This window comes from Python bivittatus, unplaced genomic scaffold (assembly GCF_059951505.1).
Source record: "Python bivittatus isolate LINGU-HERP-01145 unplaced genomic scaffold, Pbiv_v1 ctg000020_np1212, whole genome shotgun sequence".
Taxonomy (NCBI): domain Eukaryota; kingdom Metazoa; phylum Chordata; class Lepidosauria; order Squamata; family Pythonidae; genus Python; species Python bivittatus.
The window spans coordinates 5,546,397-5,562,755 of NW_028277030.1; the positions used below are offsets into that span (position 1 = coordinate 5,546,397).

Consider the following 16,359-nt stretch of genomic DNA (forward strand, 5'->3'; position numbering starts at 1 on the left):
TCTTTCTTAAACTCTTCAGGACCATGAAGTTCCAAACATTTTTTTTTAATCTTTAAATATAGTCATGAAAATAAAAGGAATATTGAAATAAAATATTTTTTAATAATACTTTTACATTTGACACATTGATATAAATCTTAATGAGATATTTTAGTTTGTGTAAGATGACATATTACATCAATGTCTGGAGTGATATTGGTTAAAAATATCTTAGTGAACTGCTCAGCCCAGTTTTATATTTGATTATTAGTGATGATAGGAGCTGAAAATCTACTTTCATAAAGCTATGTTGAAGGAAAAAGAAGTAGGATCTTCAATGCCCTTTCACTTAAAATTTGATCATGTCCTCTGTTAACTTTCGTGAAAAATTCTTCTAGCAATGGGGCTACCAGGTCTGAGCTTTAAAAATTCAGATGGCCACAAAATGGCTTGCAAACGGTTTTAGAAATTGTAAAGCCCCATTTTAATGACCTGCAGTCAGGTCCGATGGACCATTCATGAAGTGTATTATATTACACCCTGATCATTCATGGAGGACGGCGTCGATCGGACTCAGGGGAGAGACGCTGGGAGGCGCTTCCCGCCGCGACCCCTGGTCTAACGGGCCGCACCGTTAGCTATTCCGGGGGTAAGACCTGGGAGATGTGATGTGGAAATAAAAAGGGAGATTTTCCTTACCGTCGGGTCCCGAAAGGTCGAGCCCGGAAGAAGCGGCAAGCCTTGCACCGGCTGAGAGCTCATGATGGTGGGCCGAGCGGCGAAGGGCTTGGCGAGCGACGGCTCCGCTGCGACGGGTAACTAAGCAACGCCGTTTCCTCGGTAACCATCAACAGTTGGGCTTCCCATAGGGTTCTAGAGCGCCGGAGGGGTATCCTTTGCGCTTGCGCACTAGCGACCGAGGCGCTCTGCTTGGATGGGTGACCTGGGTGCCGCTCGTCAGCCCCGCGGTTGGGTTTGGCTCCCGTCTGTATCGGCTCCTTCTTCCCGGTACAGCGCACAGCCCTTGAAGGGCTCGGCGTATCTCATGCCCCCGCAGCGCCGGATCGCCTTTCACCGGCGCTAGGCTGAGGGAAAGAAATGTGTGGCTGTGGACAGGCTGACTCGAAGGCGAAGCCCGGTTTTGCTATAATCGCTTTTATTGTGGCTCGGCAGTTGCAGCCTTGCTCCTATGTAGTGGCTTGACACGTGGGAGAGTAAGCCTAATATAATGCAGCGGAGTTTATTACAGGCGCAGTTTGGGGGAGAACATGCGGGGGTGGGCGGATGGGTTCAAAAATGGCATAATTAGGAGTGCAGGATGTGAATATAAGATAAATCCGGAAGACTTCGCTTCTCTTAGGATTTAACTAGCCTTCCCGATTGTCTACTGCATGCAGTACTCCTTTCCCACTCCCATTATCCTACCGTGTCATTTTTTTTCCCAAATGCAATTTGAGCAAAGTATTCTAGCTTAACTTCTTGTCTGCACGTTGTCACAGACCGTTTTAGAGAATACGGAGGATAGCACCTGAACTTGCCGTTCACGTTTGTCAAGAATCTCCTATTCTTGTAGATTTAAGCAACAAAACAAGGGTCCTCTAGGGATTTGCTCGTTCCGCACATTCTAGGAGGAAGGACTTTCCCCCAGACTGCTAGGGAGGAATATCGGAGAGGGTGGGCTTTGTGCCTTAAAGCCTGTTTTTGACTCCTGGCGACCGCCTGGATTAGTCCCTGCAGTTTTCTTGGCAAGATTTCAGAAGTGGCTTATCATTGCCGCCTCCTTAGGGCTGAGAGAGACTGGCCCAAGGCCACCTGGCTGGCTTCGTGCCCAAGGCAAGACTCCCGGAGTCTAGCCTGGTGCCTTAACTGCTAGACCAGGTTGGCTCTTTGGAGAAGTTTTGCCAGACTCTTATTCTACTAATAGTAGACTGTTAGTAAATGAATACTGTCACAGGAAGGGGCTGCCACTAACTAATATTGGCTGATCTTGAAAAGCTGAGCAGGGTCAGATATAATGTTAGGATGGAAGATCACCAGAGCTGTGAGCTGTCTCAAAAACTGAACAAAATTGCAGAAAAAGGGAGTAGCAAGCAGTTCCATGTTGCTGCCAGAAATCCAACATGGGCAAGCCTATTATCTGAGGAAGCCCTCACATAAGTGATAATAAAAGAGATACCGCATTTTCCTTTCTGTGTAGCTGGGACGGCTGCTTGTCAAGTCTTCCTAAAGCCTTCATCTGGTGGAAACACACTGATAGCTTTTTCAATGTGAAATTAATTCCATTTGGGGAAAAAAATGAAGTTTCTTTTTTCTCCAAAAAAGATGGAGACTACACGCACCAAATGGAACAAATTAATCTACTAGAGAGATGAGAGAGTGAGAAACGAGGCTTTTAAAAACATATTACCTGAAGCATGTGACATAAAAGTTAAGTTTAAGATCAATCAGTGCTAATGAAGAATTAATAGAAAGCTGGAAGCTGGTTCTTAATGCTATCTATTGGATGATGCCAGTGTTCTTAGTTCAGTAGTAAACTACAGTCTGTGGAATGAATTTTTCCCCAGTTGGAATAGTATAATTTCCATTTATTACAGTGTAATTTATTCACTGTAATTTATATACAGTGAAATTTGAATTAATGGATCATTTTGCGGGAGGGGATGTCTGTATACTGAAATGTCTGCTGAATCTGAATGTATGCCATGTCATTTGCATAATTACCCAAATAATATCATTTGTGTCATTTGCATCAATTTACATTGAATGATGTAATTATGTAACTTGACACAAATTGCACTTGTATAATGTGCAGACCCAACTGTTGTCTGGACAGACTTTGGAAATCTGGGAGTGAAATCCAAATGCATATTTATCTATTGAATCTGAAGCCCTTGATTAAATCAAGGTACTTTAAGCTGAGGTTTCACCTTCATAAAAATCATAATTTACAAAACAAAAGTAGAAAACTCAAACCCCACAAATGGCCTTATTGAAACCTTGTATATCCATGTCACATAGCAACAAATCAAACCAGAGAATCCAGAAGCCAAAGTGAAGAGGTACCCTTACAGCAAAACCAGAAAGATTGGAAGAATGCATACCAAAACTTCCATGCAGACATTAAATGGAAGACCATTTATGGGAGGTAACTCCGATCTTCTGTAGAGGTAGACGTGGGCGAGGGGAGTCTTGCCCCTTCTCTAGGTGTTAAGCAACCATTGTTGAGCCTAGCCAGGCTCACTCCCTCCTCCCTTGCTCCACTCTCAGAGCTCATCCCCACTTTATCATTACCTTTTAATTCACACATGATATTGGTCCACACAGCAATACGTTCAAAGGTAGTCAAGAGAAATAGAATCTAAGATGACAGGAAACTGTTGTATTAAAAAAGGCAAAGCACTGTTAGTTGACCACTCAGGAGAAGACATGTGCACCACAGATGTATAATACTTTGCACAGCAGTCATTATGTGTATGGCACAGGATTTATAAAACTTTAGGAGAGGAATCATTTTGAGTCATAGAAAATATATCTATATGGATTAAGATCTGTATGGTTTAGCATAACAAATACGGTAGACTAAAGGTTTGCTAGATCCAAAGAAAGCAATGTAATTACTGTGCTGTTTTTCAGAGGAGTAAAATTGAAGAGGATGATTGGTCCCATTCATGGGAGAGAGGAAAAAAAATATAAAAAGACAAAATTAGCAGAAAATCTTTACATTTTTTTTCAAGGCCAGATCTTGGCATGGAAACTACAAAGTTGGGAAATAGTTGGAAATAGGCTTCATACCTAAGCATACTTACCCAAGGGAAAATGTAGCTGAAGTTAGTGGGATAGCCTTCTATGCACAGTAAACCTATGCCTTTACTATATTGTTGTATATTGAGGTCTTACAATAGGGCCTGCTACGAAGTTAAATGTGTCGTATTATGTGAAATGTGAAAGCACTAGGGCTGTGGGTTCCCACAACATGTTAAGCTAAAATATGGGTGGCTGGTTTATGGCTCAGTGTCCTGCACAAAGCTAGCCAGTATGGTTTAGCAAATTATTCAGTGCATTGTGCAAATCTCTAAATTGGACTAATTTAATCATTCATGGCTCTTTTAGCCATGGGGATAGTCTGTTGTTACACACTCAAAGAGGTTGTTTCATGCAAAAGGAAAACATTTTTCTCACTTAAATGAATATTTACTCAATTCTCACACCTTTTGATGGACTGTGGTTTGATTTGTGAGGTCTCCATGGGGGGGGGGGTGCCACAGGGATATAGTACTCAGTGTCCAAAGTTAATAACTACATCTATTAGGACCTCCAATGAAAATGGCCTTTTTGAAGTGATAAAACCATTAAATATAGACTATGTCTTCAGAAACATCAAGCTTTTCACCAAGGCAAGTTTTTACTAACATTACCCCTTAATCTTGCAAATCATACAGAAGCATATTTCCAGCACAATATAAACAGTTTGATATAAACAAATTTCACATAAAACATCAATTTCTTAAACTTTACTTAAGATATCCTCTTCCCACTCCACACTTCAACAATTTATAGCAGAGTACAAATTTTCAAATGTTCTCAACAATGCAGATTTCAGATTACCACAGAAGAGGTTGTCCATATAACTCTAAAACTAACTTTTTTTTAAAGAAAGAAAATAGAAAATTCTATCACTTGATTTTAGTAACAAATAATACATATCTTAAAATATATATTTTAAAAAACTGCCTCTGAAAGATATAAGTATCCAAGGCACACTTGGAACCTCTACCGCATATTCTGTGAAAATGAAGCACTGGAAATAATATGTAAGTCTGCCACCACTCTGCTTGGATGTCAAATCCAAATAAAGCTGAAGTTAACAACTGTGAAATAGGCATGAGGCTGCAGATGGCAAAGAAAGCTAGTTTTTTTTTTTCTTTAGAAACAAGTTCATAATGGTGAAACTGTAATAATAAATTGGGCTGTATCTGCAGTTATTGTCATTGATACTAGACTAGTCCTCCTCAACCTACTGTTTTCCATGTATTTCAGACTTCAACTGCCAGAATCTAGAACCAGGCAGATCATACCACTTTAGAGGGCAATAATTAGAAAAAGCTGCTTTAGATCCTTATACCTATAAAGTAAGGCTGTCTAAATCCTCCCAAGAAGCCTTTCAGAAGGCAGAAGAGTGTGTACAAATCACTTCTTTTCAAACTGTTCAGGCAGCCACATCTTTTTCCAGGCTCATATGGCTGCTTCAGGAGTGCTCCTTGTTATCTCTGCATCACTGTGTGTGTGTGGGGGGGGGGGACGACAAAGTGCAGCATCAGCCAGGATCAGCTCCTGAAATGGCTGCATGAGCCTGGAAAAAAAAACATGGCTGCCTTAACGCTTTGAAAAGATGCCCTTCTTGTATGTTCCTACCCATTCTGAACCAACTCTTTGAAAGATATGCACCACTCTACAAACCAATCCTTCTGTCCTTCAGAGAAATTCATCACATTTGCTTCTTGTAATAACACATTCACTTGGACCCATCAGTCCTAATTAAGACATTTTGTGCATATACAGAAATAGCAGTAAAAGGATCTGGGAAGTATCAGAGGCAGATTTATGGCAGAGTCTGAAAGAAGATTTCAGGAAACTTAGTACACTGCAATTTCTTTTAAAATAAACAGCCATCTTTTCTAAGAGTTCTTACAGATTTAAATTATACAGTCAGGTCCAGAAATATTGGGACATCAACACAATTCTAACATCTTTGGCTCTATACACCACCACAATGGATTTGGAATGAAACAAACACAATGTGCGTTAACTGCAGACTGTCAGCTTTAATTTGAGGGTATGTACATCCAACTCAGGTGAACGGTGTAGGAATTACAACAGTTTGCATATGTGCCTCCCACTTGTTAAGGGACCAAAAGTAATGGGACAGAATAATAATCATACATCAAACTTTCCCTTTTTAATACTTGGTTGCAAATCCGTTGCAGTCAATCACAGCCTGAAGTCTGGAACGCATAGACATCACCAGATGCTGGGTTTCATCCCTGGTGATGCTCTGCCAGGCCTCTACTGCAACTGTCTTCAGTTCCTGCTTGTTCTTGGGGCATTTTCCCTTCAGTTTTGTCTTCAGCAAGTGAAATGCATGCTCAATGGGATTCAGGTCAGGTGATTGACTTGGCCATTGCATAACATTCCACTTCTGTCCCTTCAAACACTCTTTGGTTGCTTTTGCAGTATGCTTTGGGTCATTGTCCATCTGTACTGTGAAGCGCCGTCCAATGGGTTCTGCAGCATTTGGCTGAATGTGAGCAGATAATATTGCCCGAAACACTGCAGAATTCATCCTGCTGCTTTTGTCAGCAGTCATATCATCAATAAATACAAGAGAACCAGTTCCATTGGCAGCCATACATGCCCACGCCATGACACTACCACCACCATGCTTCACTGATGAGGTGGTATGCTTAGGATCATGAGCAGTTCCTTTCTTTCTCCATACTCTTCTCTTCCCATCACTCTGGTACAAGTTGATCTTGGTCTCATCTGTCCATAGGATGTTGTTCCAGAACTGTGAAGGCTTTTTTAGATGTCGTTTGGCAAACTCTAATCTGGCCTTCCTGTTTTTGAGGCTCACCAATGGTTTGCATCTTGTGGTGAACCCTCTGTATTCACTCTGGTGAAGTCTTCTTTTGATTGTTGACTTTGACACACATACACCTACCTCCTGGAGAGTGTTCTTGATCTGGCCAACTGTTGTGAAGGGTGTTTTCTTCACCAGGGAACGAATTCTTCGGTCATCCACCACAGTTGTTTTCCATTGTCTCCCGGGTCTTTTGGTGTTGCTGAGCTCACCGGTGCATTCCTTCTTTTTGAGAATGTTCCAAACAGTTGTTTTGGCCACGCCTAATGTTCTTGCTATTTGTTTGTTTTGTTTCTTCAACCTAATGATGGCTTGCTTCCCTGATAGTGACAGCTCTTTGGATCTCATCTTGAGAGTTGACAGCAAGAGATTCCAAATGCAAATAGCACACTTGAAATGAACTCTGGGCCTTTTATCTGCACATTGTAATTGGGGTACTGAGGGAATATCACACACCTGGCCATAGAACAGCTGAGAAGCCAATTGTCCCATTACTTTTGGTCCCTTAACAAGTGGGAGGCACATATGCAAACTGTTGTAATTCCTACACCGTTCACCTGAGTTGGATGTACATACCCTCAAATTAAAGCTGACAGTCTGCAGTTAACGCACAATGTGTTTGTTTCATTCCAAATCCATTGTGGTGGTGTATAGAGCCAAAGATGTTAGAATTGTGTCGATGTCCCAATATTTCTGGACCTGACTGTATTTGAGAGATTCCTGCAGTTTGACTAATGCCAAGTATACATTTTTCAATGTGTTCAGTTGGACTATGTTAACACTTTTAATGTCATCTTGTAAGCAACCATGTAACAAACATAAAATACTTGTTCAGTGAGAAATGCTGTGAAACACGGATATCGCATATGAAGTCACAGAAAACTGGGCAGGAAATAATGCCACTTAGTCCACAATAAGAATAATGTACAGTACTTTCTATGGAAAGTAACCACAGTCTATTTACTTATTTAGTTAGGAACATCTTAATGAAAAGTATCTCTGCTGAGTAACAATGTAATTAAAGCTATTCCAGCTATTAGAAAACCTTAGTTTATTATGCCACTAGGTGGTGATATAAAATCACTGAGAATTTTCATACAGTCCATCAGATTTAAATGATGGACTTACCTCTTTTCTTCCTATAGTTTATATATTCCTAAAACAAGTTTTTCAGTGTTGATGTTGGCAGAAAATGATTTAAATTTCTTGTGACAGACCTCATTTCCAATTCCTCCCCCCCCCAAAAAAAAATTATTAATGATTCTTGTTGGAACCAGCTTGGACTGCATTTGGATTGAATGTCTTTTTACCTATATGTCAAACACTTTCACCAAAATTTATGAGTAGACATTAAATTTGGACAGCTCAGACACTGGTCTACTGCATATTAAGGAGAACAAGATGGGAAACTATAATTAGAATTCTAAATGTACCATTTCCAGACTGCAAATGGGGTTACCCATTGTTATGAATGTGAACATATGCAAAAAGATTCCCAATTATAGTAAGCCAGCACCATCAGAAATGAAGTTTGGCACACGCCATTCAATTAAATGCTAGTCTGCTATGTGAAAATAAAATTTCACAGGAAACATTAAATAAATAAAACATCTAAGAGCTGAAGTTTGTGTATGTTGTTTGTGTTTGGAAGAGAGGAAGTAATCATTCAGAAGTTCAAAGCCACACTAGACCCAAAGCACAACCCAGACTGGGCTCCTACTGATGAAAGGCACAAATAAAATGGTGGGGTTAGCAGAATGTGTTGTTGGTACAATTGTATGGTACTTGTCCATGTAATACTTTTGACAATCAAACCAACCATCCTCCACATATTTGGCTTAGTGTTCAAACAGGGAAGAAATACTGTACCCTTATCTTAGTTATTAGAACAGCATTCAGCTTGTAATAATCCTGAATAGCTTTGCTTGAGTGACTTGATGATACCTAAAATCAAGAAGAGACCAAGAAAACTAACATTTGGACAAAAGTATGAGTGAAGGCATGCAGAAATGAATTAGGAAGAAAAGAGGCCTTATGGGCAACAAATATGAAAAACAATAGATATATTTATAGCCCTAAGTGCTAATCAGTGTTAAAATGATCAAATAGTGCCTTTGAGTGGTATACCAAGCCTTGAAAATAGTTTGCTTAGCAGGTCAACCAGCAGCCCTCAATTTCTTTCCAGAGAAATCCTGATTGATTTTCCTGAAGTTTTATTTTATTCCATTGATATTTATACTCTTCCTCCTCATTTTGATATCCCAAAATTCTTCAGGAGGCACGAAGGGAAGCTGCAGTCCTATCTGAACCACCTCTAGAACAGGAGAGATGCAAATAATCTGGAATGTGATTTGGGGGGGGGGGAATGAAATGTTAGGAGCAGGGCAGGGCAAGGAGGACAGGTCAGATACCCAGCATTCAAAGCAACTGTCCGGGTTTGGAGATACTCTTACAGCACATCTTACTTGAAGGAAACTGAAGCACTAAGATCTAAGGAGGCTTGCTCTCTTCTGAAAACAAGTTGTGCATTCACTGAGAAAGTGCAGAACACCACATTAAAAGGAACAAGCATCTCCTGCTCTGTTTGGTCACCACTAGCCTCAGTGAAGAGATAGTCATCCACAAGTAGAGCAACTGTTTGTACTGCAGAAACCTTTGCATGTATACAGAGAGAATGGGAGGACTACTTGCCCTGGGATTGCAGATGACTAGCTCTTCACTGACATCACAGGACAACTCACAGAGGGGAGAGGCTAGTAACTGCTGCTACCTTTGAGAGTTCTACACTTTTCTGCTTCAGCTAAACCAGGCTTGAGTGATAAACAGATTATAGTCACCAAGTTATGACTGCTATTTCTACCACCATAACATTTCTGAAGCTTACAACTCAGGGGAAGACTCAGCACTATTGGAGCTGTATAGATGCCAGTGATACCAAGGCCACAGCTAAAATTAAACATACCAAATGAGATGATCATCACTATGTCAACCCTCATCATAATCTTTGCTGTAGTCATCCCTGAGGTCATAAACCTATGACTAGTCTGTACCATTTCATATTGCAAGTGAAGAGTCTTATGATTTAACGTGAAACAAAATCCCTGCACATAAACTAGGATAACAGGGACTTTGTCCCAACGTTTGAGTTTTCCCTATGCAGGGATCTTTTCCTATCTTCATGTGAGTCCATCCCAGCCTACATTCTGAAGTAGTATAACCCAGACACACTTCCAATTTCTCAATGAGATAAGAGCTTTACAAATGTGCAAGTCTATGCTAATCCTCTACCCTTCTAGTTAGTCGTTAGTATCCTCTTTCACATAATACAAATTTCTGCAAATAAGTAAGAACATTTAGAAAAATCTGCCTTTAAAACTCTTCAGTTAGGTATTCTAAATGCCCTTTGCCCAGCAATAGGTACACTTAGTAAAAATATTTAGGGCACAAGGCAGATTTAATAAATTAGTGCCAGCCTATAATCAATTCCTTGGTTATAATTTAAAGAGGAAAACCACTTGGTTAATTTACTTATATACAGTACTTGAGTAAACTTCCCTCTTCCTACTTTTCTTCAAGCACATCAGGACTGAACCCTGTTTCTGTGACGGGCTCTCAGGACGCCTTCATGGCCAGTTCCTCCTTGATCTTGCGCTGCAATACATGTGCAGTGACAGCACTGCAAGCAACTAAGCCAAAAAAGGAGCCACAAGACAGGATGATGGAGAGGGATCCATGTCGCTTGAGTAAGATATCTTGTCTGTTCTTGTAATCCAAGAAGATGGCTTCCAATTGTGAGAGTGTACAAATAGCAAGGAAGGTGTGGAAAATTTGGTGGGCATGACCAATAATATCACAGGACCCAGGGAAATATTTTTCAGGAACTGGACAGGAGAAGAAGCAAGCACTGACTAGGAAGAAAAGTATCTGGAAGGTGTGGTACCAAGCAGCCAACTCCTCACAGCCTTCAAGATGGCACATAATCACACGGTGGGCCACGGGACTGATGTCCAAGATGAACGCCAACCCCGCTGGGATCACCTGACACACTTTCCTCATGATGGGGTAGGGACGCCGGTAGCGGTACTTGGCGTAGCAGCAGCCAGCACATGAGAGCCATCCACAGAAAGCAGCTGCTGGCAAGAAGAAAAGCCGAAACTTGTCATACCAGGCTTGGTCGGAGCTGTAATAGAAATGGGCCAGGGCACTTCCATACTGGTAGATGCTGACTCCAACATAATCCACAAAATAGAAAGTATAGTGTGACATCTCTGACTTGGACTGCAAGAGATGAGCTAAGAGGCTGCATGTTAGATATGTAACGGAGGAAAGGACGAAGATGAAGAGAGGTAAGGAGCGGACCTCCAGAGACAACTCCTCTGCTTCAGCAAAAACATTAAACCTCAGCAGCACTGCCAAAGCAGCCAGAAGGTGAGTCCAGACATTAACGACCTCATTATGTTTTTGGAAGAGGCTGAGGAAATAATAGCGCCAATGCTGACCTGTGGGGCGATAGCCAGCTTGGATATATGGCTCTCTGAAAAGTTGGGGGACATCAGATTCTTTAACAGTGCAAGGCATTTTGGGGAAGCCTTCTTCTAGGAGCTGAGGAAGCCGACGGAGTTGTTGTCCACTGATGGACAAGGTGCTGATCCGTTCTAGAATAGCCGTCATCATTTAGATGATTCCTGAAGTGATAAGAACATGGACATGGTTAATAAGAAGGAAAACAGAATACACGGAGGCAAGTATTTCATAGTCTCTATATGTCACCATGCTTAGAGGAACTATCAAAGTCAAACCCTTTGGAGAAAAAAGTGGAGAAAGAAGGTGGCAACAAGGATGATATCATGGGACTCAATTAGGATTCAAAAGCTGCATACCCAGCTTCCATTTAAAAAAAAGAAAAAGAAATAAATGATGCTTAATGGTCCATAATGGTCTCTTTCATGTTGTGTTGTGTTAGACTTATATCCTAAATGAACATAAATGGATCTGATTGAACAGTCAAGCTGCTTCCTTGCTTTCTGCAATAAAACTTGCTTTCCACTTATTAATTAATATGCAGATGATACCCAATTAAACATCTCCATCCCAGGTAAGGTGAATGATGCTGTGACCACCCTTTCGCAGTGCCTGGAGGCTGTGGGGGTCTGGATGGGGTGCAACAGGCTTCAGCTGAATCCTGGTAAGACAGAGTGGGTATGGATTAGAGATCCCTCTGTATCCGAGGATTTACCATTTTTGGTTCTGGATGGGGTTGCACTGCCCCGGACAGACCCGGTGCATAATCTGGGGGTCCTCCTAGACTCACAGCTCCTGCTTGAGGAGCAGGTGGCAGTCGTGGCCAGGAGGACCTTTGCCCACCTTCATGTGGTACACCAGTTATGCCCTTTCCTGGATCAGGAGGCTCTCCAGTCAGTCACTCATGCCCTGGTCATCTCTCGGCTAGACTATTGCAATGCGCTCTACATGGGGCTACCTTTGAAAAGTATCTGGAAGCTACAGCTGGTTCAAAATGTGGCCACACGGACAATCTTGGGCGCCCCTAGGATGGCACACATAACACCTTTACTGCCTGAGCTGCATTGGGTCCCAGTCTGCTTCTGGGTCCAATTCAAAGTGTTGGTTATTATCTTTAAAGCCCTACATGGCATGGGTCCAGATTACCTGAGGGACCGTCTCACCCCCATCACATCAACCCGTCCCACCTGATCAGGCAGAGAGGGCATGTTGCAGGTGATGTCAGCGAGAGAATGTTGGCTGGCGGGGCCCAGGAGGAGACCCTTCTCTGCCGTTGCCCCCACCCTGTGGAATATTCTCCCCCCAGAGGTGCAGCAGGCCCTTACCCTCCTGTCTTTCCTGAAAGGATTAAAGACCTGGCTCTGCCAGCTTGCATGGGGTGACAACAATCTTATCCAATCCTGAGGGTGGCTGGCACCTTGATGATGCTCCCTGAGTGACTGCCAATTTTACATCTATCCCTGGATCTATTTATTTTCTATTTATTTAAGATTATGGTATGTTGTAATTTTAATTGATTTTAATCGCTTTGTAAACCACCCAGAGTTGTTTCAATGAGATGGGCGGTGACCAATTTGATATATAAATAAATAAATAGAAAATCAAAATTAGCAAGGTTATTCCATTGTTTAAAAGTCACTTGGATTCTGAAAAGAATATTTGGATATATTACAACCATTATGAAATTAATATAGTTGGGGAAGTGTGTAATCTGAAGCCCACAGCAAAATTTTAAGAAAAAAAAAATCCTTAAAAAATCACTACCATTTTCATTTGTGACTGTTCCACACACAAAAAAGTGCCCTAATTGTGGCTCAGTTGTTTCTAAATTTTGATTCAGGGAGAAAACCACAGCTACACTGAAATTATTTCCATCAGCAAAATGATGAGAAAGAGTCAAGTAGAGATACAAAGGGTCTTCAAGCACAGTGGTCCCAAATAGTTTTCCCCCATCCCCCAAAATAACTTCCAAAAGATAATAGGATATCATCAATCTCCCATCCTTACATAATAATTATAGTGGATCTTATTTCCCAAATAAGGCTTAATGCTGCACCCCTAATTGTCAGGAACAAGCTTGGCGATAGCTGCATGTCAAGATGGAAATCTCAAGGCTAATACATTTAGTACAAGTAAATCACCCCACAACTCAACATCCCAAGTCCAACTTCTGCTTCAAATACTTTTCAAATATGCCACACTTTCCAAAAGTGCGTAGGTCACTACCATGTATTGAATCTCAGAGTCAAAGTGATAGCTGTGCCAGAAATCTCAATGGCAACCGTGTATGACAGATACTTGTGTTTCTAAAGGCTATTTTTTATGCATGATGCTAGACGGTATGGATATATCTGATAAAACCATGAGGAATATTGAGGAGGAATATGATGTTCATTTGTTCAGAAAGTAAGAATATTTCTGCTGTCATATAAGCCCCATTGTCTGTCTGATATTCTTAGTGGAGAGAGTATTGTTCTCGGGTTTTGTATTACTTCTAATGTCTCAATGCTTTAATACTGACCTCATTCTCTGGAAGTTCCTTTCTGAAACATTCATTTTTTGAATTTGTATATCATCATTAGATTTCAGTAAAATAATTTTACCTTCCTAAAATGGAAAAAGGCTACATACTCTATTCCAGTGACACTGTAACTCGCCATTCCCAATTAAAAAGGTCTGCAATACAAATAACTCAGATTACTTTCAATTATTCCAGGACAAGTGATATTAACCTCTTAGACTGATTTCCATTTTCATGTCTTAAAGTTCAGCACATATTTTGCATACTGTATATTAAGGGAAACCCCACAATGTCTTTCTTTTTATATCCACTTGTTTTCTGGCTTTGTAATGCAGATCTCCTTCCATATAGCCAATTACATTCATTCAACAAACAAATCAAACATGATACTAAATGAGCTTAGGAAACAATGCTGGTTTTCTATAGTAGATGCAGATGGCCCTAAATTTCATTAAGACAGTAACACTTGAGTGGGACAGCTCAGCTTAACTCCTTCCTCCCCCTTTCCAACATCTCCTCTATTTACCATTAGTATCTTCCTACATACCTATACACACACGAAAACCTAGTGGCACCAATGGGAGATCCTTCTTGGGCTTACAGCATTTGGGGCAATTTATGCCTGGATCGTTCTCCTCATGTCCTTATTTCCTCCATGCTTGCTCTTAAGGAGGGGGAAAAAAATAGACATGATTACTAAATACATCTGTGGGGACATACTGAGTTTGGCATAGAGGATGTAATTTTTACCACACATTAAAAGTTCTTGAAGTGTTGGGAAGACTTGCTTTCAGATACAACTTAAGGGGATTGCATCTGCTATACTCTTCCCTCTTCCAAATGAATGGCCGCAGGAAATTTTAATAGTCATGTTAAATCTAATTGAAAGCTGAGTTCAAAAAACCAGAGACTGTCTTGCAGCATTATCTTATGAGCATCTCTGTCTCTTTTTCTCTCTTTCAGGTCCCTATGAGGCTGTTTAAATTATCAAAATACCAGTGTGATTAAAACAGGTTATATACAAGTAACTCTACCCTGGATAGATTGAAATCAAGGAGGCGTTCCTGTTTTTCCTCTTGTCCTATTCTGTTCTCTCATTACTGACAAAGCAGTAGATGAAGCAGTTGAAGAAACCCCAGTTAAATGCTCCAGTACATTGCACTTAGTGGTATTATCATTATTATTTATTTATTAGATAATGCATTGCAGTTAGCTGCATCCCAAACCAGTGGCTTGCTTCAGAGAGATGTCCAAGTTTAATTAACAGTTTGGATACAAATAGAAAAGCAGACCATACTTCTACAAAGGTGTAGCATTCTGATCCAAGGTTTCCTCATAAGGAAGACCCCAGGGTAAGGAGAAAAAAAGAGATATACTACTGACATCTTGTTCCTAATCAGAGGGAATCATTTTACCATGGTTTTCCAATCAGAGCACTTTGGTGGAGGGATGTTAAAGAAATATACTAATATAGTTTTACTCTGTTCTATGTTTTTTGACAGTTCTCTGTTTTCTGAGCAGAAACTTCTAAAATATTGTGGTACAGACTGTGAGACTTTGTGTTGTATTTCTCATGTTCCCCATTATCTAGGCCAGTTTTTTTTTTTTCCTTATACCAACCAAACCTCTTACATTTAGTCTTTTCCTACAACTAATAACTTAAAACAGAAAATTTCTCTGTTATACTTTCTGTAACTATTGAATCAGCAGTGACACCACCAAGCAGACTTTAGCCAATCCAGAAAGCTAAGCAGGAATAGCCTAGCTAGCACTTGGATGGGAAACCATCTTGGAAGTCCAGAGGTGTAGGCAAGACTAGGAAGTCAGGGAAAAAAGTCCTGCAAGAAGGCAATGCGTGGTGCCAAGAACACTGAACGGATGAGTCCATGTAAGTCAAGCTCAACTTGACTAAGGCTTCACTTTATACTGCATATGAAATATTTGTTCAAATTGATCATCAAACACATATTTCTCAATAAGACAAAATCTGGAGTGGCTATCCATGATCAGATTCATACACTCACATAGCCTAGTGATGGGTAAGCTATGTCTCTCCATATGTAACACCTCCTTATTTTGTCTCTGGGCCATCCTCAGTAGACTGATGAAAGCTGGAGTCTATCAAAATTTGGAGAGGTACAGCTTTTTCCACCTTGTGTGAGCTTTCATCTCAACTAACAGGATTCCAGGTTTTTGTTTTGTTTTGCTTTTAGGATCTTAAACATTAAATACTTTTTTTACCCTTGAAGTATCCCAGAATTTCAAACTTCCTTATGCCCTTTGTTCTCTTTTTTTGGACTGGCAAGATGAATATTCCAGTTATCCAAACTTCAATTACAACAACATCAATAGTAAACAACAATAATTAATAATAAGCATCTTAATGTAAGGATTATAAATAAACATTTAAGAAATAGAAAATAAGAGAAAGTTTAAAAAACTCACAGATTCCTTCATTCCCGATTCTGGGCTACAGTATTAGAAAATAAGAACTTGCCTAATTTCAGCTACCATGTGCCAGTGATGAACAAAGCAACAGGCAATTAACATTACAAAGGGAAAAATCCTTGGTCAGCATTTACTGTTCCACTTCCACAAAGCTTCTATTCTCTTCCTTTCTGTGTGGGTGTAGCATTTTGCTGAAAAGCTATATTCAGTTTAGAGGGCATGTATTTCAGCCTCAGTCTGAAACAACAGCATT

General features: G+C 40.5%; 1 protein-coding gene across 4 annotated transcripts in view; it reads right to left on the bottom strand.

Moving 5' to 3' along the window:
- Positions 1-16,359, bottom strand: part of PAQR8 (progestin and adipoQ receptor family member 8) — a 44,021-nt gene that overhangs the window by 16,525 nt on the left and 11,137 nt on the right. Inside the window, exons 1-2 of one of the 4 annotated variants that reach the window (XM_025168268.2) lie at positions 14,206-14,308; positions 7,249-11,301 (exon numbers count right to left, since the gene is read on the bottom strand). In XM_025168268.2, the coding sequence (XP_025024036.1) occupies positions 10,229-11,290 (1,062 nt within the window). In that variant the 5' untranslated portion in view covers positions 11,291-11,301; positions 14,206-14,308 and the 3' untranslated portion in view covers positions 7,249-10,228. Of the gene's footprint in view, positions 1-7,248; positions 11,302-14,205; positions 14,309-16,359 lie in introns of those variants that run through there. The other 3 variants (XM_088133940.1, XM_025168269.2, XM_025168267.2) reach the window with 3 other exon arrangements.